This window comes from Cinclus cinclus, chromosome 19 (assembly GCF_963662255.1).
Source record: "Cinclus cinclus chromosome 19, bCinCin1.1, whole genome shotgun sequence".
Lineage (NCBI taxonomy): Eukaryota > Metazoa > Chordata > Aves > Passeriformes > Cinclidae > Cinclus > Cinclus cinclus.
Window position 1 is genome coordinate 6118790 of NC_085064.1, and position 24474 is coordinate 6143263.

The 24474-nt window shown below is 47.5% G+C and overlaps 1 protein-coding gene across 1 annotated transcript; it reads left to right on the forward strand.

The window, feature by feature from the left end:
• Nucleotides 1–6903: 6903 nt before the first annotated feature.
• URM1 (ubiquitin related modifier 1) lies at nt 6904–23752 on the forward strand. The gene is made up of 5 exons (XM_062505540.1): nt 6904–6958; nt 9591–9661; nt 21621–21702; nt 22721–22769; nt 23482–23752. Exons 1-5 carry the CDS (start codon nt 6924–6926, stop codon nt 23548–23550), a joined length of 306 nt encoding a protein of 101 aa, XP_062361524.1. The 5' UTR covers nt 6904–6923; the 3' UTR covers nt 23551–23752.
• Nucleotides 23753–24474: the final 722 nt, after the last annotated feature.

Consider the following 24474-nt stretch of genomic DNA (forward strand, 5'->3'; position numbering starts at 1 on the left):
TAAACACAAGTATGGGCCTATGCTGGTGTTTCCTACCTCTTCCTTGTACAGTCCTGCTCTGTGAGGGAACGTGGGGGACTGTGCTGGTTTGGGGACTGCCACTCCAGACCATCACCTTCATGTGTGCATTTTGGCTCATCTTAGAGCAGGGGGAACAAGCCCCTTGCTGCTGGGTTTAATGACTGTGTGAACACAACATGTTGATCAGACCCTCCTCAGTTTCCTCCACCAACTGTCCACACCCTGTTTTTCTTTGTTCCGTCCTCAGCATTGCCATCCCAATTTGTTCTGGCCCAGTTCTCCCTGTTTACCCTGGGACATGAGGTATTCCACCCCTCTCCTGTTCTGTTTTCTCTTTCTGCTGCTTCTCTCTGTGTTAGTCCACGCATTTCTGCCCTTGCAGACAAGTTTTTTGGTAGCCATTCTACTTCCCTTGCTGCCAGAACCATCTTTTAGACCTTCTGCATCCAACCCTGGTGACCCTGCTCCTTCTTGGTATGGGGCTTCCAGGGACAAGTATCTTCCATGAGCCTGAGTGAAATGTGTTGCCTGGTGAAACACACCGTAAGAAAAGTGTTGGAAATTTGCATCCTTTATATACCACCTTCACCTTTGGACATGTTCAAATCGGTGTCCTCTCCAACACCTCTAAGCTGAAAGCTTTAATTTTAGATTTTCAGTCCCCTGGGCACTCACCAAAGCAGCTGGTGGAAAACAGACATCACCCCCACAGCCCTGCAGCATCCGGAGGGCTCAGCCCTCAAACAGCATGGCTTTGCCCATATTTAGGGCCCGGGGAGTGCAGCAGTGGTGGCTCTGCAGGTGCTCTGCTCCCTCCTGTGAGCCGTGTTCCCCTCGCAGCCACCAGAGGAGGGCAGGCTGGGCTCGGCGATCGCCTCCCCTCCGGGAGACGCTCCCGGGGCTTTCACAGCCCTGGCGCGGCTCAGAGCCCTGCAAGGGTGGGGTGTTGGAGCAGGGGGGGTTACCCACGCAGGGTGGGTGCCTGAGGTGGAGAGGAAGTTCCGGATACAGAGAATGGTGCTGGATTTGGGGCCAGTGGCAATCCCTGGCACTGGTGTCCGCTGTGCTCTGGCTCCTGGCTGGAGACTGTGCCTGCTGGAGACTTGGGCAGCAGTGAGGTCATCCAGCTGTGCCAGGTGGGTGGTGGGCAGCGACCTGAACCACCGGCCCTCATCCAGCCTTCTGCTAAAGGCAATGAGGAAAAGCTTGGCCTCCCTGAAGTCAGACCTGGGCGTCATTGGGAGATGGGTGGTTTGGAGTAGTAGAGGAGGATACAGAGGGACTGTACTCCCTGCAGGACATGGCTGTGCTGAAGAAAGAGGGGTTGCAGGGCAAAGCTCAGCGCTGTGTTTCTGTCTGTCTGAGAGCAGGGTAGGTTAAAAAAGCCTGCTGAGGAAATTGTGCATTCAGGGCACTGCTTGTTAAACACAGATGTGAACAGCTTTGGAAGCTTATGGAAATACGGCTGCTACTTGTTTGCAAGTGAGCCTATACAAATGGAGACTGCCTTGCACTGTTGGGTGTTGGAGATGGATGAGAATTACAGGCCTGTGAGAGGAGCAGGATGTAGCCCTTGGTGGTGCTAACATAAGTTAGCTGGGCCCTGGCTGGAGCAAAGCCAGGAGCTCACCCCAAGCCCTGTATTTCAGGCTAGCTGTGAGGAGGGGCAGCTGCACAATGCAGGCAAGAGGAGCAGGATGAGGCCCCTCCGAGGTGAGAGCTCCTGCTCTGGGAAGATGGGAGGTGCTGAGTCACTGGGAAAGAGCTCAGCAGACATCATGGAGGGCTCCGGTACACAGCCCATCAACAGCAAAGACCTGCAGGGCTGTGCCAGAGGGCTGAGGTGTGCATGTGCCACACACATCTCTGTGCCAGAGGATTTTCCAGGAAGAGGGAAGCCCCAGGGAGGTATGTTCATAGCTCTGAGTAATGCTCAAAGGAGCCCCCCTGCCCATCAACACTGGTGTTGGGGGGTTGGTCCCCTCTGGAGATCTGGTGCCTGGGGACCATTCACTATTGGCGCTGTGTTTGTCCTGACTGAGGAGGGTTGTGTCGCACTTGGCAGTGCTTCAAGATTCCCCGAAACACCCAGCTACACCAATTAGAGGTTTTCCGCTGGCTGTCAGCTTTGGGTTGAAATCCTGGGGCCTTTCCAAAGTCCCAGCTCCTCTGGAAAAATGAAGTTTATGTGCAAGTGTCCCTGCGGCTCTTGGGCCAGAAATACAAGTGCAGATGTGGTGCTGAGCCTGGGATCAATGCTGAGACACAACACTTCCAGCAGAGAGGTATTTGGAATGAAGTGGCCAGTGTTTAATCATAGTCTGATTTTTAAAAATATCTTTTTATTTGTGCAGTTTTAAGGAAGGATAATTGAATCCTGTATGATTAGAGACACCTTGTGAGACATCCCTCCCCTTTGATCAATGCACTAGTCTGGCTCAACAGCTGCATGTAGATAAAAGTCCTATACATAAAATACGAGGTATTGTTCTGTTTTAATTAAAATACTTAAAATTCTGTTTGCATGAGGTTAAGAAAACATTAAAATCCTTTCCAGGCTTATTATCAAACTGCTGATTTAAGCAAAGCCAAAGAGCTTTACAAACGAAATGAACTCTTCCCCATGGAGATGACTGCTTCTCCCAGACCCTGTGTCCTGGACAGTGACAATATATCAAGACAAAAAATGTGGCAACTTTCTTTCTGACCTGCTCTAGGTCCAGTCCAGCCAGGCCATGCTTGGTGTGCAAAACTGGAGTGTATTTTAGCCTTAATGCAGGTGGGGGTTTTGCAAGTTGCTCAGAACCTTTCTGGGTGAAATTAATTTCTGCTGCTGAGAAAATCTGTGACAATCTTTAACACTGCATCTCTCCAGCCTCCTCCTGCCACTCTTGGTCTGCCAGAGCCTTCCCAAACAATGACAGCTGCCTGCTCCTCTGCACGCTGGGGAGCTGGCTTTGCTTTTAAGGAGTGACAGGGAAATATTCTGGACTAAAGAAGAGACTATCCTTTGGTGCACTCTTTAGAAATGGAAATACTTGATTCCCCTGAGTGGTTCCAGTGTAACCAGAAGGGCTAGCAGTGGCTTCTCCCTCTCCAGTTTGAAGGGACTGTGTGGCCAGGGATTCCACCAAAAATGATGGTCTGTGAAGATTTCATCATGCTGTGTGAGAGGGAAGGGACAGCAGCTTTCCTTTCCTATTGAGAGAGGCTTCAGAAGGGAAGATAATGTTCTTAGGGTTGTTTGCTTCTGGGCTCCTGGACAGCAAGGGATGGCTGGACTCCAGCTGAGCAAGGCTCAGGGAGCAGGGATGGGTCCTGCTCTGCTTTCTTTGAGCCTGGTCCATTTCAGGGCAAATCCCACCTTCCAAAGTAACCCTAGGTTTGATCTGCTTTTCTCCTGGTTCATTAAAAATCCATGCAAATGATGGCAGGCCATCTGTACCATTTAGTTGTGTAAGTCAGGAATCGGACTCTGGCAGAGGTTTGGGCAGTTAAGATCATGCAGTACAGGCTGGCAACCCCAGGACTTGCAGGCGATGGTGATGCTATCAAAGTCCAGAACATATTCCTGCTCAGGATGTGGGTCATTGCCCAGATCTTCCCTGATCCCTCGACAAATGATCCCAGACCTGTAAAGTGGGATATGACCCCTACAGCCCTGCCTTCCTCTAGTCCCATCCTCGAGAGTGCGGAGCAGTCTTCCCAGCATCCTGCCAGCCCGGGCACGATCTGTGGCCTGATCCTGCCCTGGAGGTGACACCTCCCACGACCTGCACGGGGCCGGGCACACCCGCAGCGCTGTGCCAAGGAGCCTGAGGAAGCGAGGGCAGCCAAAACCTTCCTCCTGCCCCCGGCCATCCAAGTGGCCGCCGGCTGGGCCGCAGGAAGAGGCTAACAGCGGCGGGCGAGCCACCCCCTCAGCTTTGAGTATCACTTTCAGCTATTCTGAAGGTTAAACGCCTGTTTAGAGCTCCCTATTGAAGGTAGAGCCGGGGGTGCGGCATTGTTCGGACGCCCTCCCGCTTTGTCTGGCCGCTTTGAGGGATGCCCTGAATGGGAAGCGGCCCCCCCAGCCCAGCACCCCGGCAGAAGGGCTCCCGGGGGAGAGGAGCTTCCTCCCGCCCTAATGACATTCAGGCCTCCATCGGTTCAGCTCCCGCTTTCTTTCTGCTGCAGTTTAACCCGGGCACAGAGGCCGGGCTCCATCTTACTGATCTCTGCTTGACACCCAATTACCACATGAATGGGAGAGAAAGGCTGCAAAAGGCTTTAACTCCCACTGACCCTCCTTCCCCTCTGCCTGCTTCCCTCTCTCCCCGTCCTACCCCCTCGCCTTTCTCCGGCGGAGGGAGTTCAAAACTGAGACGAGGAAATCAAACAAAGCCCCGAGTAAGGAAACCCATTGTCACCGCCTCCGCGATGGCTCCCCTTTTGCCAGCTATTGTTCCCCTTGAAGTTTGACTTGCTGTGTGGAAGGATGCGAGCAGCTGTTTGTGCATTCCCCTGATGTTTTATTGAAAAATAATTGAATCGTCAGTTCGGGGCTCTCTGATAAAATGTTTCCTCGTAGCGCTAGGCCCTGCTGTATTTATAAACTGCGTTTCCCTCTAGGATGTCATGGCGACCTAAAACGTTTCCTCCAGAATAAACCCTCAGTGGAGGAATGGAGGCATGTTCCTTCTGCACTCAAGGAGAGAAAGAGTGCAAATGGCAGAAAAAAAGACAGAAGATGGGAATGAGACAAAATTAATGAACCCCTCTTCATTGCCAGGCTCAATTTCCAACCTGTTCCCTTTGCAGGGAGCTTTATGGGAGGGGAATGGGAGCAGCCGGAGCCCCTGGTCAGTGGCCTCCTGCCCCAGTAACGCCAAGTGAGCACCACAGCTACCCAGGTTTTATGTACCTGGTTATCAAACATCATCCGTGTTAACAGCACTTCAACGAGGCAGCATTACGTTTTCTTGAGGAGATTGCGTGCTTAGTTTCCCCAGCCCAAACATATCCCAGAGAATTTGTGCTCTGATTTCAGCGTGCAGCATGGAGACAGGACTTACTTCTCTCCCAAGCACAGAATGTCCATAAAAGCATCCCCTGTGTCTCATGTGGTCATTTTTTGTCCAGGACAATTGTTAACATTAACCAGCTTTGAATGCTTTGAATGAGCCAAACTGGTATCTATGATTACTGTTCCCTTTCTTGTAATTTATTTTTGGTTTTCCAGGGAGGTACTAACACTAAATCTGTACCATTTTGTTGTGTAAGTCAGGAATCAAGATTCTTTTAGGAGCTAGTTCTGCTTTTATTTGGCCTCATAAATGATTCCTGGGAGCAAAAAGAATAGTTAGTATAAAACCATAACTGCAATCACTGATCTGGAATCAAGATTACCAGATCCTCTGAACACAGAATGCTTCACCCATTTTTGAAGTAAAGATTTTTATTGAAGGCTTCTTTCCTCAACTTCTTTTCCATACAATTCCATCCTGGGCCATATCTCCGAGATACTCAACAAAAGCCTTAGGATTTAGAGATATATAAAATCCAGCTGGAATTTTTGGATGAAGACCACGGTCAACAGCTTCACAGCTCTGCCATCACGTAACCCCAGCAGCAACGGCAGCATTCATCTGCCGGAGGGACCAGCCTTTCCTGGGGCCCAGCCCAGAGAATGATCTCCTTGGAGAACAAAAGGCTATTACAAACACCACCACCTTCTGCTCCCGAGGTTAGGCGTACTCTGACCCCCGTTAGCATAAACGAAGAGCAATCTGTCTGTGTAAATTTATGCCCCTTACACATAATGCATCATGTATATGCATAGCTAATACATTTCTATGTGCTTGTGTGGCACATGTACATGTATTTTTTAAATCCAAACCCTCTGCTAAGTGGAGGGAGGGTTAAGAGGCTGCAGTTTTTATAGCAGTGCTGCCCCTATGCATCTCAGTGTTGTGGGGGAGAAGCCCAGCCCAGCTGTCACTGCCATGGCTGCGTTCTGCCTGTGTACATGGGCCTTCTCTGGGGACAGGAGGGGAAAACAAACAGGCGACAGATGTGAGCCGCGTTGTTTAACGCTGTGCTGGGGGAGCCTGGCGCCGTGGGGATGTGCTGGCTGGCAGGGGCTGCCCGAGCAGCAGGGGATGCTGAATGGCCACCCCTGGCGCAGAACTGCATCTTCCCAGTGCTGACAGGAACTGTCGATGTGTTAGCATCACCCAGCTGTTTGTGGTCCCCCACGACAATCCCAACGAGCTGCGAGGCAGCAGATTGGCATCACAGAATTGTAGGGTTGGGAGGGACCTCCGGAGATCATTCAGCCTGACCCCCCTGCCAAGGCAGGGTCACCTGGAGCAGGTGACACAGGAACACATCCAGGTGGGTTTGGAATGTCTCCAGAGATGGAGACTCCACACCCTCCTTGGACACCTGTTCCAGTGCTCTGCCATCCTCAGTGTATAGAAGTTCTTCCTCATATTGAGGTAGAACTTCCTGTATTGTAGCAGCTTTGCTGCTGGGAAATCCCCGCTGGGAAATCCGTCTGCAGCTCCTGCCTTTGCAAGGCCCAAGTGCCCTGAGCGAACAGGGCCCTGTGCGTGGTTCTGAGCACGTGAAGGGAGTTCTCTGCGCGAGGAAGCCTGAACTTGGTGCAGAAATCGGTATTTTAAAATAACAACGCCTGGCACCAGTGCCCAGGTATTTTAAAATAACACTTGGCACTGCGGGAGCTTCTCCGGGGGAGGAAGAGGAGCGGGAAGGAGGAAGAGCGGGCAGGTCGGAGCAGAGTGAATCCTGGCAGCCCTCAGAACCGCCCCACCCTCCCCAGCACGGCAGGACCGGAAGTTTGCGCGGCACTTCCGGCGCGGCCGCGCGCACCCGCCCTCCCGCCCGCCGCCGCCAAGATGGCGGCGCCCGTGTCGCTGCAGGTGGAGTTCGGGTGAGCGCGGGCGGCGGCGGCGGGCGGAGGGCAGGGCAAGGCCGGGACAGACCGCGTTGGACCGGCCCCTCGGTGGGGCGGCCGCGACATCGCGGCGGGGCGGTTGCTGCGTGCGGCCTGGGGGGCTGCTACGGGCGCGTCTGGGCCCGGGCGCCACCGCTGTCACGGGGCTGCGGGCCGGGATAGCGGGAGCGGCCGCCGCCGGGGAACCGGACATCGGCGGGAGGGCCGGACACCGCCGGAGGGTGTCGGTAGCGGGGGGCCGGGCCGTCTGCCCCCGGCCTCGCTCCCGTGTCTCTGTGAGCGTCCTGTACCAGGTCTTTCTTTTTCTTTCACCTCTTTCAACTTTTTTTAGTTGCTTTTTTTTTTTATTTTAATTATTAAAAATTATTTATGAAAACATTCCCCTCGTTTCTCGGCTTTTTTTTTTTCTGCGTACTGTCTATGTGTGTGTTTGTGTGTGGACACGTGCCTTCACTGTGCTTTGTGTTTGAGCCCTGTCAGGTCTGTAAAGCTGCCAGGTTCTCACTCTGTAGCATTTCAGTTTCCAGGCCTTTGCTGCTGTAGTATCAGCATTGCTCATGCTCTGGCCCTGGGATCTTAAAGCATTTGCAGTGGAAGCTGTGCATATTTGTAGAAATACTTGTGTTATTTTGTTAAAGCCTCCTTTTAGCAGAAGCTAAAAGGCTGCTATTTATTCGCTTTTTCCCACCCTTTCACCAACACAGAAATGCCATAACCCTTTAAATACCCTTCTCCTTAAGAATCCTGTCCTCTATCTTTCCCGCTTCCAGCTGCAGCAACTCTCCTAATTTTCCCAGAAGAGTGAGATGCATTTTTGCTTCCCTTGGAAATGCATAAATGAGCTCTCTATGTAGGAACCACAGCTGAGTTCCCCACAGCTCTCGCCTTACAGAAGGACCTTATCTTGCAATCTACATTTCCCGCTGTAACAAAGCGTGACCTTGTTTTCATTACATGAAAAAATGTTTTTCATATAATTGTTATGACTTGTTCCCTCACATGAATCTCGGCTCGTGTTAATAAGTCGCTGCTTCAATTTTGAGATAACTATTTGTTGTGAGCTGGTGGAAGAGCACCAACAGAGTGCTCTTTAGGAGAGCTACTGCATATAAGTAATGCTGCTGAAAGCATAACAAGGGTTCTGTTGTGCCCTGCCATTGCAGAGCTAGGAAAACCTACTATGGCATTTTTAGATATTGAATTTAAAGGAACTTAATAACATCTGGAAGTATCTTTGTTGATACTTAGGTGGGGATTGCTTGTTTTAAATATTTCTCTTTATTATGTTAGTTTCCAAGGGAGGAGAGGCACCAGTAAGTTCCCAGAAAGTAACAGGAAAAATTTTCCAAAGTAATTGGCATTTAAATTGGAAGAACATGTTGCCACAATTATATGCCCTTTAAAAATGGGTTGGTCATTTTTCTACCTCAGTTTAATATTAAGTGAGTGGAGGTCTTTAAGAGTTCTCTAGCTGTTAAAACTTCGGCCACTGTAAAGTTCACACTCTCTGCTGCTATGTCCTTAAAGTAGCTTAAGTACTAACTTAACTTGAAGTAGCTTTTGTGTTTATTATCCATTACTCACGTGGTAAAAGTTTTACAATCTAAGACTGAATTTGGCTCGTGGCCTCACAACATCACGAAAAATGATTGATGTTGGTAAAGATTTTCACAACTGTACTTTTTCCAGAGCAGGAGTACAGGTGAGGAGCTTGCTGAGCCTTCTAAGCTGTAGTTACAAAAAGTAATTACTCTTTTGAAGAGCCTAAGGTTAGGTGCCTGGATCCAATTCAAATCTCATTATTTTCCAGTGTGAGGACCACCTCCTTTACCTGCCAGTCTTTGCATATCCTGTTCACACCTGGTCTCCTGTACTTGTAGAGGCCATTAGTTGTTATCTGAGGGTATTCCCTAATGTGTTCGAACTGTCAGAAGAGGGATCAATATCAGGTTGTTCAGTGGAGGAAGATTGTGTATTTGTTTATTTATATTTTACATTGTCACCCTCATCACTTGCTTCTTCCAGTCAAGTCTCTCTCTGGGACACTTTGTAGTCAGTAGATCAAGAAAGAGTTGCTAGGACTCTCCAGCTGCTGGCACTGACTTGCTCTGTAGCTTTGTGTGAGTCATTTCTGCTTTCTGTGCTTTCACAGTGGAAACTGGGGGAATATTTATTCCAGAAGGTTGCTCAATTTTTGAGATTTCTGGGCAGCAGGTGTTGGGGATGAGCAGCATTGGATGTAGTGTGATGGCTGTAGTGTTTGAGTGCAAGCAGTGCAGGTGGCTGGAGAGGGAAGACAGCACTGCACAGCGGTTTGGGAGCACATGGAGATGGGAACCATCCTCCCGTTCTGCTGGGGTGATGCCTGGCACCATGGGGTCCTGGCCCACAGCAGAGTCTCCTCTCTGTGTTGGCAGTGGGAGCTGGCAGCTTCCCCTGTGGACTTTTGGTTTGTGACAGGAAAAAAAAAAGACAAAGGGAATCCTGTGCTAAATATAGTCTGTGTCATTTGTTTTCTCTGTTGTGGCATCTATGTAAATCGCCTCTTTTGTACTGCTTTCTTTTGACAATAAAGCAAAATCTCAGTGGTTCATTGTTTTTATTTCAGAGGTGGTGCAGAACTCTTATTCGATGGTGTCAAAAAACATCAGGTGACTTTGCCCTGTCAACCAGAGCCTTGTGAGTATCAGAACCTGTTTGATAACTTGACAGAGTAACAACAAATGAAACAAAACTGGTTTGTACAGCACTTAGAGTTGCCAGCTCTTAGAGTTTAAACACATCAATGTGTTTAAAAAGATCTTTCAGACATGCCATGGATCAGGCAGCTTGGCAAACGGGTTAGTTCTCAAAGTCTGAAGTTTTTCCTGTCCTCTAAGCACTTGTGAATGAAGTTTTTCCTTAAGACTTTTGTTTCCCTCCTGCTGGATAGACAACAGCTTCTGGATGTTTCCATCAAGTCTACCTTTGTCTTCCTTGGTACTTGAAACCACCAATAACATCCTCTCTCCTTTGTTTTTTCCTGCCTGTTCTGAGGTTTCCAAGAGGCACATATGTGTGTGTATGTTTATGTGGTGGGGGGGGGGGAGGGGGGGGGTGTAGCAATGTAACATAAATAGTGTTGACCTACTCATTTGACCTTTCAAGTAAATGTGGTAATTTTAATATGAACTCTGCAGTTGAAAAGAGTAAACCTAATGCTCAAATTGGATGCTGGACATCCTGCTTATGGCCTTCCCTGCAATAAAGAACAGGACTTTACTGTTCCAGGCATAAGCAGCATAATTCCTGGTTTGCAATTTGGAATAGCAATACTGAGCAGTACTGCACTAACTCACTTGTGTGCATACTTTAGTTGTAGTGTAATTTTGCCACAGGTATGTTCTGAATTTTTCTAACAAGATAGCAGTGTTTTATGCTCTTGGAGTGGGATTATAAACCAAAATAACACAAAGCCATGAGGGAATGTTAGCAGCCAATATCTCCTGAATGGCTGATACCATAATCTATGTGCTGGGAACCTCCGGGCCTGAAATATTTTTGCTGTGCCTGGAAGTAATTAGAGATTGGTAGAAGTGCTTTTGATGCTTGGACATAAGTATGTGCAATTCAAATATACTAGGAATATTGCAATATTGTGTTATCTTGTGGTTAAGGACAGGGACTGAAACATGACCTTATGTTGATTTGCTTTGTGAGTTTAGTCATTTTGCTTAACTTTCCCCTGTTGCTAGAGATACTTTCATGTATCACAAGAGAATTCAGCATTAAATTCCAGCACTGTTGAAGCACTTAAGATCCTTAAATGAAAGGTAGCAAAGAAATGCTAAAACTCATTTAGCTGGTATATAAACTTGGGGGCTAGAGGGTAATTCTCATAGTGCTCTGCAAGTTTAAAATACCCACTGACACCCACTGTTCTTGTGGTGTTCAAACCATGATTAGATGCTGAAGAAAAAGGGGTTATTACAGGAGATGTTTATTTCTGCCAGGGGAGGGGAGGGTATTAATACCAAACAGGGATTCTTCCAGCCCAGTGGCTGTCAGCAGTGCAGTTTTATGTGGCCTGATCCATGCCCACTTGAACCTGCTGGGAGGACTTCTGCAGCTTTAGTAGGATCTACGTTTATCCTAGGGGCTAAATCTCTCCCTGAAGGTGTGTCTCAGCCTCGGGGTTCAAACACCTGATCTCCAGTGTTTCATTCCAGATTCAGCTAACACATTGTTGCTCACAGCTTTTCCTGCTCCCATGTTTTCCAGATGCTGCTATCCCTGTGCCAGGAGTGGCAGAATTGACAGTGTACCTACCCCCTTGTCAGCTGTCCTTGTTTGCTGCTGTCTTGAGTGTTGGCTGACAGGGAGGTTTCATTCTGGGGCTGACTTTGGGTGGATTGCAGCATCTGAGGAGAATAAACTGAGTTTTGAGGCAGCTGCTGTAGTGATATTTACACCCAGCCCAGGGATGGGACAGACAGAGGTGTCCTGAATGTCTGACAATAAGGAATTACTGGAAACACCCCTCATGATACTTCCAGTAGACAATTATGTTGTAGTGGTGAGGAATCAATGGAATCATATCAGAAAATATGAATAATTTTCTTGCAATTTCATATTGTTCCTAATGCCTTTTATTTCCCTTGTTCACACTAAGAAATTTCAACTCTGCTGTCTCTGGGTAAATAAAGATATACATAGCCAGGTCCCTGCTTCCCTCGTGCAGCCAGAATTGCAATGATTAGAGAAATAAAACAGCTTAGTTCTACTCAGCACATCCTGTTGCTTACCTTACCCAGAATGTCCATCATTAAATTCTCCAGGGAAAGACCTGTAGTATGAACACTACTTGAAGACCTGCACTTCTAACCCCATTTTAAGTGATTTCATTAGCTGCCAAGTTTATTTTTGGCCATTTTGGCCTCTCTTACCTACTCTTCGTTTTTTCTAGGTTATTTTTGTCTTTGTCCTCCTTTTTGCAGAACAGTTGCTTCTCTCTGGGTTATTGGGCCCACCTATATTTTAATTGTTTAGGCATTTTTTATATATCCCAGAAATTAAGGGAGATGGGAAATTAAATGAAAAAAATACCTACAAATATTTGCATGAATAAAACAAGCTGTGCTCCATAGTTGGCAGGGACAATCAGTGTTCTCTAAATTATAATGTTGTTTGTGCAAACTCTTTAGGTGGTCATTTCTTTTTTCCTGGTAACAGGCACTAGATGGAAAGTAGGTGGGTTCCAGATCCAGTTAACTTTTTCAAGATTTGATTCTCTGTCCTTTTCTGATGCCTGAAGGTGGACTCCTGGAGGTATTGGGAAAGGCAAGGAGGAAGGAAGCTGCAAATGGGACAAGAGCAAGCCACGAGGGGCACGGCCACATGGCAGGACCTATTTTTTATTATCTGAGGGGCATTTTATATCCTGATGACAGTTAAACAGAAGTTCTTTACTTCCAAAGCAGGGTTTGTCTGCTGGCATTTTGAAGTTGCTGCCAAAGTGGGAACTTAGGAAGGTGTGGTATATGTGCATAGGCAGCAGATTTACCTAAGCCACACTTTGTGCAGGACTGTAATCTTGTCGAGCTGTTGCAGACAGAAGACCTCAAGTTAAACAAGAATCTTGTCCCAATTTTCTGGCTATTCTGATGATCTCACTGATAATGCTGTTTGAGGATCTAAAGGCATTATGCCCTGTTGGCTTCTTCTGCATAAAAACAGTGTGTGTGGGAGAAAGCAGCTGGGGGAATAACGATATTTGTCACATGGAGAGAGGATTAAATTGGCAGGGAAATCAACTTTATTTTCAAGCATCTAAAAGGCTATTAGAGACAATGGAGCATAAAAGAGAGAAACCCTAGATTAAAAACTGAAAATGTATTTGGCAGCCTCCTCCTGAAACAAGCCACAGTAATTTAACCAAGTGCTTTAGTAATCAAATAGATCATTGTATGACTGCTCTGCAAGTGATGCTGGAGCTCCTTCCTCCATCTCACTGGGACTCACAGTGGTGGATTTGTCCTGGCCATGTGAGTTTCATGGATGCTGTAGGAAGGGTAGGAAGTCACTAACACTGTTTAACCCTTGTAGTCATTGTAGGTTTAGCTCAGCTGCATCATCTGATCAAGAGTGTTTACAAAATCTCTCTGCTGTGCTGTCTTCTGGATGTTGTACCCCGAGGTTAGGGTTGTGTGTAAAGTCTCTGGCACTTGTGCTGCAGGCTACTCAGCTGCTGTCACAGACCTTTGAATTCCAACTTCTCCTGTGGCTTCAGTGGTGGGACTTGTGTTTTTGGAGCAGCAGTGACCAGTTTCACTGGTCCTCACTAGGACCTTCTGGGCTAATCAAGAATTCACACTGTGTTTTGGCACTTTACAAGTCTGGAAGGATGAATTATTAATCAGTGTGTTTTGGTAATTGTTTGTGGTTTCGCTGGACCAAAACTCTAGGGGGAAAAAACCAAAACACTGCCAAACAGATTTTTTTTAAGAGGGAAAATTAAAATAATCTGCCAAATACTGCTTATGTTGAATCCCCATAGTGAAGAGCCTAGTGTGCTCCTCGAGAGCTTTGCTTTCTAGGGGCCTTATTCTGCACAGCATGGAAGACTGCTGGGGACTTGGGAGCATTCATCTTCTCAGAAAAGAGCCTGGGGATCTTGAGACATCAGACCTATGTTACAGGCAGGGTGGCTTACAAAATATAGCATGGCATGAGTTCAGTGTTGATTGGGGTGCTGGACCAAAAGAACCTGTAAAATCCAGAGTAGCAGTTGGTGTTGGTTTTTGGTAAGTGCCTAGTGCTGGGTAGTACATTATAGTTGAGTCATTAATATTCTGGCGTGCTTTTATTGCTCTGTTTATTATTCCTAACATTTTAAAAATTGCTCCAAAGAAATAATAAAAATATATTTGCTAATGTAGAGGCTTATTAGAAGAATGGTTAAAAAAAAACAAAAAAGCACAGATCTGTGGAACTTCATGCGGTCAAATCTTTTTAACCACAGTGTGTGGTACTTGCAGCTCTCAAAGGGCTTGGGTTATTCCCCCTCCTCGTGCATCCCACTCGTGCACCTCTTTTAGGCAGGAAATTATAGATTTGGTGGCAAGGGAAGGGCGCTCAGTGGGTGCTGAGGCTGGGCCAGCTCAGCCCTGGACACGCTGCCAGCAGTCAGGATGAGCAGTGTTTGCAGCAGCAGAGCTGTCACGATCGAGCAGCTCCTGGCGTGGGGCTCAGCTCCAGGTCCCTGTCCCAGCGAGGCTAAGGCTCCCTTTAGAGGGACCAGGGAAATAAACGCTTGTCCTCGCAGGAGCAGTCCCATCACCCTCCTGGGAGGCCGTGGAGCCGCTTTACCGGATCAGCTCATCCCAGCTCATTGTGGAAGGAGCTTCCCAGGCACTGGGAAACCAGCTCTTGTGTGCGACCAAATCCCTGGGATAACAAAGCCTGGCTGTTACACCCTCCTTCCCAGCCGCTGTATTGCAGTGCGGACACCTAGCAGGATAACCCCTCTGTCCCACCCCCCTCCTCTCCCTCTTTTCTCTTGGTGGGATTTGCTGTGCTGACAGCGCTGTTCAGAGGGTGGCAGCGGAGCAGGGCTGGGGAGGAGGATCCGGGCCCTTTAAACCGCTTAGCATGCGGTTCACACGGCTCCGGGCCAGCTGTTCCTTTCTCCTCCTGCCCTCACTCGCAGGAGTTGTTTGCTGAGCTCAGAGCTCCTGTGCAAAATTGCTTTTCAAAAGAGCCACTTTCTGCTTAATTAAACAATGAGCCGCCGTCCCTCTGCACATCTGTAAAGCTCCCTCCGCAGCCCCTTTATCCCACAAACTGCTCCATTCTTACCTCCATTCACTTGTAAATCTTACCCCCCTCCTCTCCTCCACCCTGATCATCTCACTGGCCCTTTCTTTTTCCCTTTCAAGTAAGACTGAGGGGCTTGGAGTATCTGTGGGGGTGGCTGAGTTGGGTGGACAGGAATCGGTTTAATGGTTCTTGGCCCTGTACATAATTCTAATAATAGCAAAGCAGATCTGAGCCCAAAAGTGAGAGGCGATTTCTGTATTTAGAGGAATAAAATCATGGCAATCACTGATTCATCCAGGAGCCAGAGGGGACACAGCCACCAGCCAGGCTAGGAGGGGGGCAAGGATTTGACTTCAAGGCATTTTCTGATCCAGCTGGCAGTGCCAGGGAGAGCCCAGCCCAGGGAATTCCCTCAGCCAGGCTGGCTGTTGCAGTGCAGTGCCAGGCTGCCAGGGAATCCCTCTCCACTCTGGAAGGAGCAGCCACCTTCCTCCGTGGTCCAGGGTTGCACATCAGCTCTGTGTAGTCCCTTTAATAGCAATAAGGTTTTCCTTTTTAGTCCGCAGTGCCTGTGCACACACCCAAAACTCAGAAACCAGGAAAATAGGAGAGAAGGGAAATTTCAGTTTGCTGGGTTTTGGCAAAGCTTTACACTGGTGGTTAGTAATGCATTCTCTGAATTGTCTTGCTGAGAGCTTAGAAAAAAATTAACCAGTAACATTCAAGGTTAAACAGGATAAATGAATGGAAAAGTGATGAGGTGGGATATCTCCTTTATCACTGGGAAGGACAGATTATAGTCTGTGTGATGCAATATCTTCTAGTATAGATTGATAGGGAGGAATGAAGAAATGGGAGTTTAGTGCATTAGCAGAAGATTCCTGACTGCAAAAACTATTAGACCATGGCACAGTCTCCTTGGGGTTTGGTAGCAGGTCTGCAGTGCTCAAGCCTCTTAAAATCAGAGCAGACAAGACTCAAAATGGTCTTTTGTTGAGAATAATTCTGAGCTGGCAGAGGGATAAAATCACAGGACCTGTTAAGGAGAAGGTTTTTTTTTTAATATCTGTGATCCCCAGGCTGGTACTTCACTACTGGAGCAATAGTCTTTGAGGCTCTCTCAGCTTCTTCCTTTCACAATTTTGAACGAGAGGCAAGACCCTGGGCCAACACTAGTGATCTGTGATCCTAATTAAAAGAGACAGTTTGGTGCACTGGCATTTATTGGGGAGCCTGAAGTGACAATAGCGTTGGGTGTTACGGGATTAGATGCTCTGACTTTGGAAATGAGTAGGGATTAGGTTTACCCTGAGAATCAGCTCGAAGCTGCTTTTTTTGTCATGGGAGCTGATGGATCTGGAGGCTTGGTGCTGGTTAGCAGTGGGGTTGGAGATCCCTTGAACTTGTATTTCCCTACCAGCAATCTGTGGGGAGTGGAAGATCCCAAGCAGCTCCTCTCCAGTTCATAAGCATTGCGATTAAAACCTCAGGGCTGAGAATTGCTGGCTGATAGCTGGAATCTTGAGTGCTCACTGCTAGCAGGAAGGCCGTGAATGACCTCTATGATCTTTTCTGATTTTGTGGACACAAGAAAATTGAGAAGAGCATTGTTCTTCTAGATGAGAAGCAAGAAAAGGACTTCTTAAAGCAATTAAAAATTACAGAAGCCAAGACCTTGCTGTTCATTTGTAGCAGACAAGAACAGATGAGAGCAACAATTGCAATTCTCTTATGCATGACTGTAGTTACCCACTGATTTCTTCCCTAGTACTTAAATCACTGCCCATTCCAGTGTGTGGCAGGATTGGCTTAAGCACTTGTCAGAGAAAATGGATTTTACTCTTGCTGCAAAATTTGCCTGGCTGCTCACTCTGCATAGTACCAAATCCATTTGCCTGTGACGCCATTTATACCAGCCATTCCAGGTCTTCTTCTGCAGTTTATGGCACACCATGGTCTGCTTCAGAGAGTGATTTGCATATCAGATGGGAGGCTGGAGGAGTTGGAAGGATCCCCTAGATCTGTTTTTGATCTGTTTTAGAGAGCAGATTCCTGGAGGGTCTGCTTGGATCCGAAAGCAAAGAGCAGTCGTGCACCTGGAAGAGCAGCAGGTATTGGGAGCTGGTTTTTCTGTTTTTGAAACAAGCTGCCTAAGCAGGGAAAGGGAAATACAAATTGTTTTTCCATACATTTCCATGCAGGCAGGGGGAATAATGGCAGAGGAGCGGCAGGGAAGGGGCTTTGTCATGGTTACAGGCCGGTGGCTGAGAATGTGGGTGGAGCAGCGCTCGTCCAGAGTTAGTGACCTCAGCAAATTGGAGCTCAGCCATGGTCAGTATGATAAATGATCTTATTCTGGGTCAAAGAAATGGTACCCCACAGGGAGGTGTCCACAAGGCGGCTCGGGAAAGCGCCGTGCTCCTGCAGCACTGACCCCTTAGTGACCAGTGCCACATATATCTTATTTACTGCGGACCAGAAGTGAATTTTCCATGGTTCAGCCTTTATAGGGATCCCCTATTTCCCTGAAATAATCTCCCAGTTCTACAACCAAGGCAAGAAAACAGGTGTAATTACATCTTCTGGGTGCCCTTCAAGGTTTTGTGCGAGTTTGTGTATGGATTTTAAGGCAGGGGACACAGAGGTGTCTCGTCCTTGCATGTGTGTATGAATCTACAAGCAACCTGTGCAGCTCCCTGGGAGCCAAGGACTGTGTGTCCATGTCAACTGGTATCAGGGCTGCACAAAATCCTTCCATGCTTCTGCACCTTTATCAGTTAAATGTGAGATCCTTCTAGTGCAACACCCATCTTGGTATTTCTTATTCAAGGCACCTGGTTTCTCTATGCACACAGCGAGTGCCCTCTTTTCTGAGTTGTCACTGATGGATCTGTCAGGCCCAGGAGGTTTTATTGAGCTAGGAAAGATCTATGAATTTCAGCCCTGCTTTTGAGGGTGCAAATGAACCCAGGCAGTGCTAAAATGGACTATTAGATGCATTCCTGTTGCAGAGGATGCTCAGTAGATTCTTCATGAAGGAACAGTTGGGGCAATGCAGAAGGTCAGGCCTTGGAGGATTTGCAGGAGGACAGAGCAGACGGTGCAATTCTCTCTGCCACAGCCAGGAGTGCAGCTGGGTTGAACAGGAGCCGAGGCTATTTGGTTTTGTGCACTCACTGCAGTTCCTGCATCCAGTCCTCTTGCATGACAAGGCAATGACTTTGTGTCACTGCAAGCCCACATCTCGTTTTCCTGAGCGCTGTCTTTCGCTGGGTGATTGGTTTTCTGCATGTATTGTGGGCTTTAGCTCCCATCTGTGCACTTGAACTACGCAGTTTTCTCAAACGTTTGTCAGTTTTTCTTTTTTTTTAAATTAACTTTAGATTATTTGTTCCTTAGAATTTGGGGAGAGTAGATGTGCTATTAGCACAGGCAGCAGAAGCTGTCTCTGTGTAGAAATAACACAGGGATTTCCTACCATGTGCTTCAGTCCCTCCTTTGCAGTTTTGAGAATATTTCCTCTTCCCTGGCTGGTTCAGTCTTGCTTCTTCTCTGATGCTGCCTCTGATGGTGAGGACAGTTAGTGAGAATTAAGAGTGTATTTTTATATGTGATATTTGTTTGCTGTGAGTGAAATGGAGTAGGCTACCAAAAAGATTTCAGTAAGACCATGCAGCAGTGATTAAAATATATCATTACTGGGATGAGCTGGGTTCGAGTTGGTGATGCTGGAGCAAAATGCTGTATTGTCTCAGCTCTCACCTGAACCTCCCTCTGGAGATGAAATGCGTGGTGGGTTTTGCAGACAAATCATAGCACCTGTAGTAGAACTGCTCCTGCCAAAGCAGATGCCTCTGTTCTGTAATGGGGGCCAGCTTCAAACCAACACAAGTGTGAAATTGCTGCATTGTAATGATGGTTTAACTTGTCAGCAGATGTGGTGCCTGACCAGGCTGAGATTTTTTTCCTTCTTTATATATCATCTGTAGAGAACCTGCTGTTTGCATAGAAAATCCTTGACCCGGGGAGCTGGAAACATGTTAGACCTGTAGCATAGTATCAGAAATAAAATGTCTTAGGAGCACTACTATCAACTGTAAGAGATAGCCAGTTGTGCTATAATTTGCCTCTTATTATTTCCATCATGAGAACAGAGTCCTGAGCTGTTGGGTCACGACTGTTGTTTGAGACACTGAGCTTCAAGATGGCTTCTCCACAGACCACTTGCAATGGAAGTAATCTTGTTCCTTTTCAATATCTTACCTGTGGGAGGTAGTTTTGGTGTGGCTGTGGTCATCTGTCATCCTTTATAATTGATTTGTTCTAGTAATTCTGGTGTACAGTACATAGAGAAATGAAGGTGAGTGAAAAAATCCAGTGCTGATAAAGCAGATGGAAGTATTGTCTTAAAGTTGGCTGTGGAGAAAGGGTCTTAATTTTTGTACTTTTTGGAGTGGGCAAGCACCAGGCATGCATAGGGGTGTCTGGGTTTTATTCCTACGTTTAAATTCTTCAGTATGTGTGTACGTGACTTCCAGGTAGGAGTAAATGAATGTTGGCTCAGGTGGGACTGGAAATAACATTTGTTATGGAAGGAGATGGGGTGAGGGAGTCTTCCAGCTCAGCCTGGAATAAATCAGTCCTCTCGCCCCTCCGTCCAGGCTGCTTCTAGGTGGCTGCCTTTTATCCAGCTAGTGCAGCATGTTTCTGTTTAAATGATCTCTCCTGAAAGGTCCCAGAGGAAAGGGCTGCTTATTCCATGCAAGGAGAATGGTATATGGCACAGCTCATTGTTGTGTGCTCTGCTGCAAGTGCATAAATATGAAACAGCTCGCGGGTGATGCTGCGGTGGGGCTGGTGTCCCCTTCACACCCCCCTCCCTCTCCTGAAGGCTCCTCTCCATCTTCCTTCCTTTACAGCTTTCATTTCTTGGTGATGGAGAGCGGGAGCCATTTGGGTGTGAGATCCTGAGGGCTTGACGTTGCAGCAGCATTTTTCAGGGGAAGGTGAACTCTTGTTCTGATGGCTGACTGACCGCTGCGGTGCATGTGTGTCTGTATATATTTATATATATATCTTTATATATATATATAGGTATGTGTATGGATGTAAATATACACACCTTCTTAGTGATGCTCCCTGTGCTTGGTGCACGTTGCTAGGAAGGAGGCAGAAAATGGTCTATTTTGTTCTTTTAACTACATATCATTACAAGGCAGTCGTGGGTTGTCCCCAGGCAGGTGATCCAGCTCACCAGGCAGTTTTGAGGCACAAAGCAGCTCCTTTTTCCCAGATCAGAGTGATCCAGTGCTTGGAGGTAGCAATACCTGTTGTGCTCTAGGCAGCCCTGTGGTGAGGTCAGAGTTTTGGGGTCAGAGTGCTGGTTTGGAGGCACCAATGCCCTGGGAAAGAAGGGGGAACAGAGGGAATCTCAGAGCATCCCCCTCCCCCTTTCCCCAGGAGAAGAGGCCCCCATCTGCTGCAGATGGACATATCCCCATTGCCTAGTTGATGTGCACCTGTCTACACCAGGGCTGTTCATCCTGGGTGGGACAGAAGCAATGAGGGTGGCATTACTTGGAACAGCCCCAGTTTGGCTCTGGGTAATATCCATGATTTCATAAAATCCTGGGTTAAGGCCTGGGCTGATTGAAGCCACTACAAATGCATATATTACTGCTGGTCATGAAGTAAACACATGGGGAATGGTAGACAGAGTGAATTTAACTCAGAGAAGCACGTGTGGAAAGATTCCTCCTGACTGCAGTGAGCTTACCTCACATAAGAAATCCAGCCTGCCATCCCTGCTCCTCCTGGAGCAGGGCTGCAGCCCTCACTGGTGGATTTGTGCCTTCAGAAAGCTTCCTCGCTTCTTGAAAACAAACAAAACTCTTTTGGGGCTTTCAAAGGGCTGTTTAAAGGAGCCCCGGGAGAATAACTGATTGTGGATTTGGAATGATGAAGTGGTTTGTGGAATGGTGAAATACAGAGGCAAATGCAGGAGAACTCCACTCTGCAATTTGTCAGCTTCTCTAAACCCTGTAACGGATTGTTCCCCCCTTCCTGTCTCTTCTCACCTCTCCAATAGGAAATTAACTGATGCTATCACTAAAGAAATTGTTTTTGCCTCACAAAGTAAAATTGATACTATAAAAACCCGCCAGCAGTGTCTCCTCCTCCTTTTACATGAAGACAAATCCTTCCTGTCACCTACTGAAATGGAAAGATAAAGGCTGAGCTTTAATAAAGAAGCTCTAAGCATAAAGTGTAGAAGGAGGGAGCAGGCACAGCATGGGGAACACTCCACAGCAGCAGCTGTGATGAAGAGGGATGCTCTAAGTGTCCAAAATACAACTATGGGCCAGGGTCCTCCTGTCTGTTTAATGCATGGCCATGGACAGATTTGGGTCTCAGAGCTCTCAATGTCTCCAAGAGTTTGTGCTGGTTTTGGTGCAAAAGTGTCTGTCTTTGCTCCATTCAGGTTCTAAGGCTTGCTTGTTTGGACTTTTTAAATCTAATTAAATGCACAAGAGAATAAGACAGAATTTGTTGGGTTAAAAGGTAATGCATAGGATATGGGATGTGTCAGAGGCCTGAACATGGGAATCTGCTGCCAGATTGGTGCTTCAGCAGGAGCTGCATTCATTCTTTGTGGGATGAGTTTTCTGTGGGAAACCTCTTCTGCCAAACCACAGGGACAGGACTGTGTGAATTTCTTTGCAGCTATCCCCATCTATCCTGCATGTTCCTCATCTGCTCTTTCGTGGATAAACAATCACTTCGCTCTGGCATCACCAGGAGCCATCAGCTAGTTTGTAAACCCTGTCCTTCCTTCTTCCAGGGGATATCAGAAACCTGCTCAAGTGGATCAAACAGAATCTGTTGAAAGAGCGACCAGAGTTATTTATGCAAGGGGAGTCTGTGTAAGTACAACTGTTACGAATCCTCCTTGTGTTTCTCTGTTGATCCCCAGATTTTGGGGGAATTTTCCTCTGGGGCAGATTTCCTATTGAGTAAATCAATGACCGTGAAAATACAGGATTTGCTTAAGTGATAGTGGGAGGTATCCCACACACACCTTGCAGTGTCCACAGAGAACATCTTTTGTACCCCTCACCCCAAATCTTTAAACCTTAAACACGAAGCAGGGCCATTTATACTCTCTCTTCATTGTGACTTGGAACAGAGTAGCACCTGTATCCTCAATTCCAGGAGTTTTAGCAGGTCTGTCTGTTCCCTGCTGACATCACTGGGACTGAAGTAGTCATTCTGAGAAATGCCAACAAATACTTCTTCTGGGAAATGTATTTTTATTATCAAAATGGGGCCAGTCTCGTGGGGGGGGGGGATAGAAAAAAAAGAAAGGAAGGCAAGAGAAATGGAGCAGAGTGAGCTGTGCAAGCCATCCCTGACTGCGGGGTGGCGCTGGGGGTGTTTAACATTCGTCACGGATCTTTGTGAGCTCAAGCGTGTGCCAGGTCCCCTGGTAACAGGAGAGACAATCGCAGGACACTGAAGATCAAAGAGGGGAAATCCCTTTGCTCAGAACCAGGGGCTTGGAGTGGATCCCAGGTGTTTCATGCCTCTGGCAGGGGCACTGCCATGGCTTTCCCTACCTTCACACTGAGCTCTCTGCACTCGACTGTCGTGCGTGGGTTTTAATTACCTGGCTTTTCTGCATTGTACGGAAATGCAGTCGTCCTGGAGCATCCTAGGGAACGGTGCCTTTTCATTCAAATGAGCTCTGGGATTGCTCCTGCGTCCCCTTTATTTGATCTAGAAAGGGCACAGACTGTACCTGTTTCCACCTCCATGCTAGGATCCCTTTTTTGGCTTTATAGGCAGTCAGCTTGTGATCTGTGCTGTGACATCCCTTGTTCTTAACTATTTGTGGAGCTTTTTAGCAGCCCTCTATCCTAATTATTTCTCTCTATTCTGCAGGAGGCCAGGAATTTTGGTGCTCATCAACGAGGCAGACTGGGAACTAATGGTCTGTACTCCTTCAGTTTGACTTTCTTTGTTGAAAATATTGCTCTCTCTGTTCTGTGGTTGCTCTCACAGAAGCTATTTCTGATTCTTGCCCCAAGCGAAGCATCTCATATTTGAGGGGGAAGGGGCAGGCTGGAATCTATCTCCTGTACTGTGGCTGTTCAGAAGCCTGGAGCCTCTCTCTAACCTGCTGAGTCTCATCAGCCAGACAGGGTCTGAAGAGAGATCACCCTTTTTCCCTGGTCTTTGGCACTGGGTTTTGCACCTCTGGCTTCTGGCAGGTCCCCCCACATGTGTGGTGACAGCATGGGGGACACATGGGACCTTCAAGCCCACACAGAACCACCTTCCCTGAAGTCAGGTGGTGCCTGGCAGGTAAAGGCCACAGGGAGATTTCAACTCAAACAGGCATCTAGTAAATGCCTTCCCTTCTCATTCCACTCTTGTGCTCAGACAACAAACAGCCCCTCACCATTTCCCTGCCTCAGGCAACCACCTGTTCTGTCAAAACCCTGGTCCAGAAAGCAGTGTGGGGTGATGAGCATCAGCACTGTGGCTGATCTCTCACCTTTGCTTCTGTTAAGATGAAAACATGAGTCTATCCCCTTCTGCTCTCCCTAATACTCACCATCCTTTTATGAGCTGTTTTCTCTTTGCAGCTTGTATTTGGAAATGACATTTGAACAATTTTTCATTTTTTTCTTGGCCTGCAGGGTGAGCTGGATTATAAACTCCAGGACCAGGATAATGTGCTTTTCATTTCAACATTGCACGGCGGGTGAACTCCTGAAAAAACAAGAGGATGTAAATCCAAATCCCTGGGAAAAAAAAAACAAAACAAAACAAAAGCCACACAAAAACCTTAACCCACCCAAACCTCTCTTGAACTGTCTGTTGTTCAGTCTCTGCATCTACCCTCTGCGTTCACTTGTTCTAGGCATCCAAATAAAGCCCCGCCAGCCTGCGGCCTTCTGTCCACCACAACAGCATCCATCTTTTGGTCCTCATTTCACCTCTCCTGACTGCACTTCCAGGTACCCTAACAAGCAGAGAGCACCTCAGCATGTGAGATTTTGTTTTTTCTCTGACAGGAGGAAGAGGGGTGCTGAACCCTGAGTAGGATAACATGTCTTAATATGCAGTGAGGTGTCCTGGTGCTGGAAACCAGGATTCTTTTAACACAATGCTTAATGTTGGTACAGTCTATGCACCAGCCTTGGGAAGGGTGAGAAAGTGCAAGGAAACAAAAGGTGGTTTGACTAGCTTTTCCATGGGGTAGCAAACATGACAGCTCCAGACCCCTCAGAAGTGACTTTTACCTTGTGGTATTTATTTATGGGAAGCAGGAGAAAAACAGGCTTTTTTGGTTTTGTGTTTCTGATCCCTCGTGCTGCTTTCATACCACAGCTGAGGCAGGGTGAAGTACTGGCCCATGAATAATGTCAATTTATAATGATTTGGTTGGAGGGGAAACAAACCCCCACCCAGCCTGAGACAGCACAGAGTGATCAGGGCAGCAAATGATATTTCTGTCACCGTGATAGACAGAATTGATCAGGCTGCACTGCATTCTGTGCAGGTGGGAGCTGCAGTCTGTCTGGAGAAGGGCTGGGGCGGGAGTTGCACAGTTAAAGTGGCAAGACCCGAGAAAGTCAGTGGCTTTTAACCCTTTGTGTCAGTGGGAGGGAGAGGCTTCTTGCTGCGTG

Bases quoted from the DNA above. Each gene is read 5' to 3' on its own strand.
- URM1 (XM_062505540.1), top strand. From the start codon at position 6,924: ATGGCGGCGCCCGTGTCGCTGCAGGTGGAGTTCGG. The intron at 9,662-21,620 runs GTGAGTATCAGA...TCCTTCTTCCAG, and splicing joins GCCCTGTCAACCAGAGCCTT to GGGATATCAGAAACCTGCTC. The intron at 21,703-22,720 runs GTAAGTACAACT...TCTATTCTGCAG, and splicing joins TTTATGCAAGGGGAGTCTGT to GAGGCCAGGAATTTTGGTGC.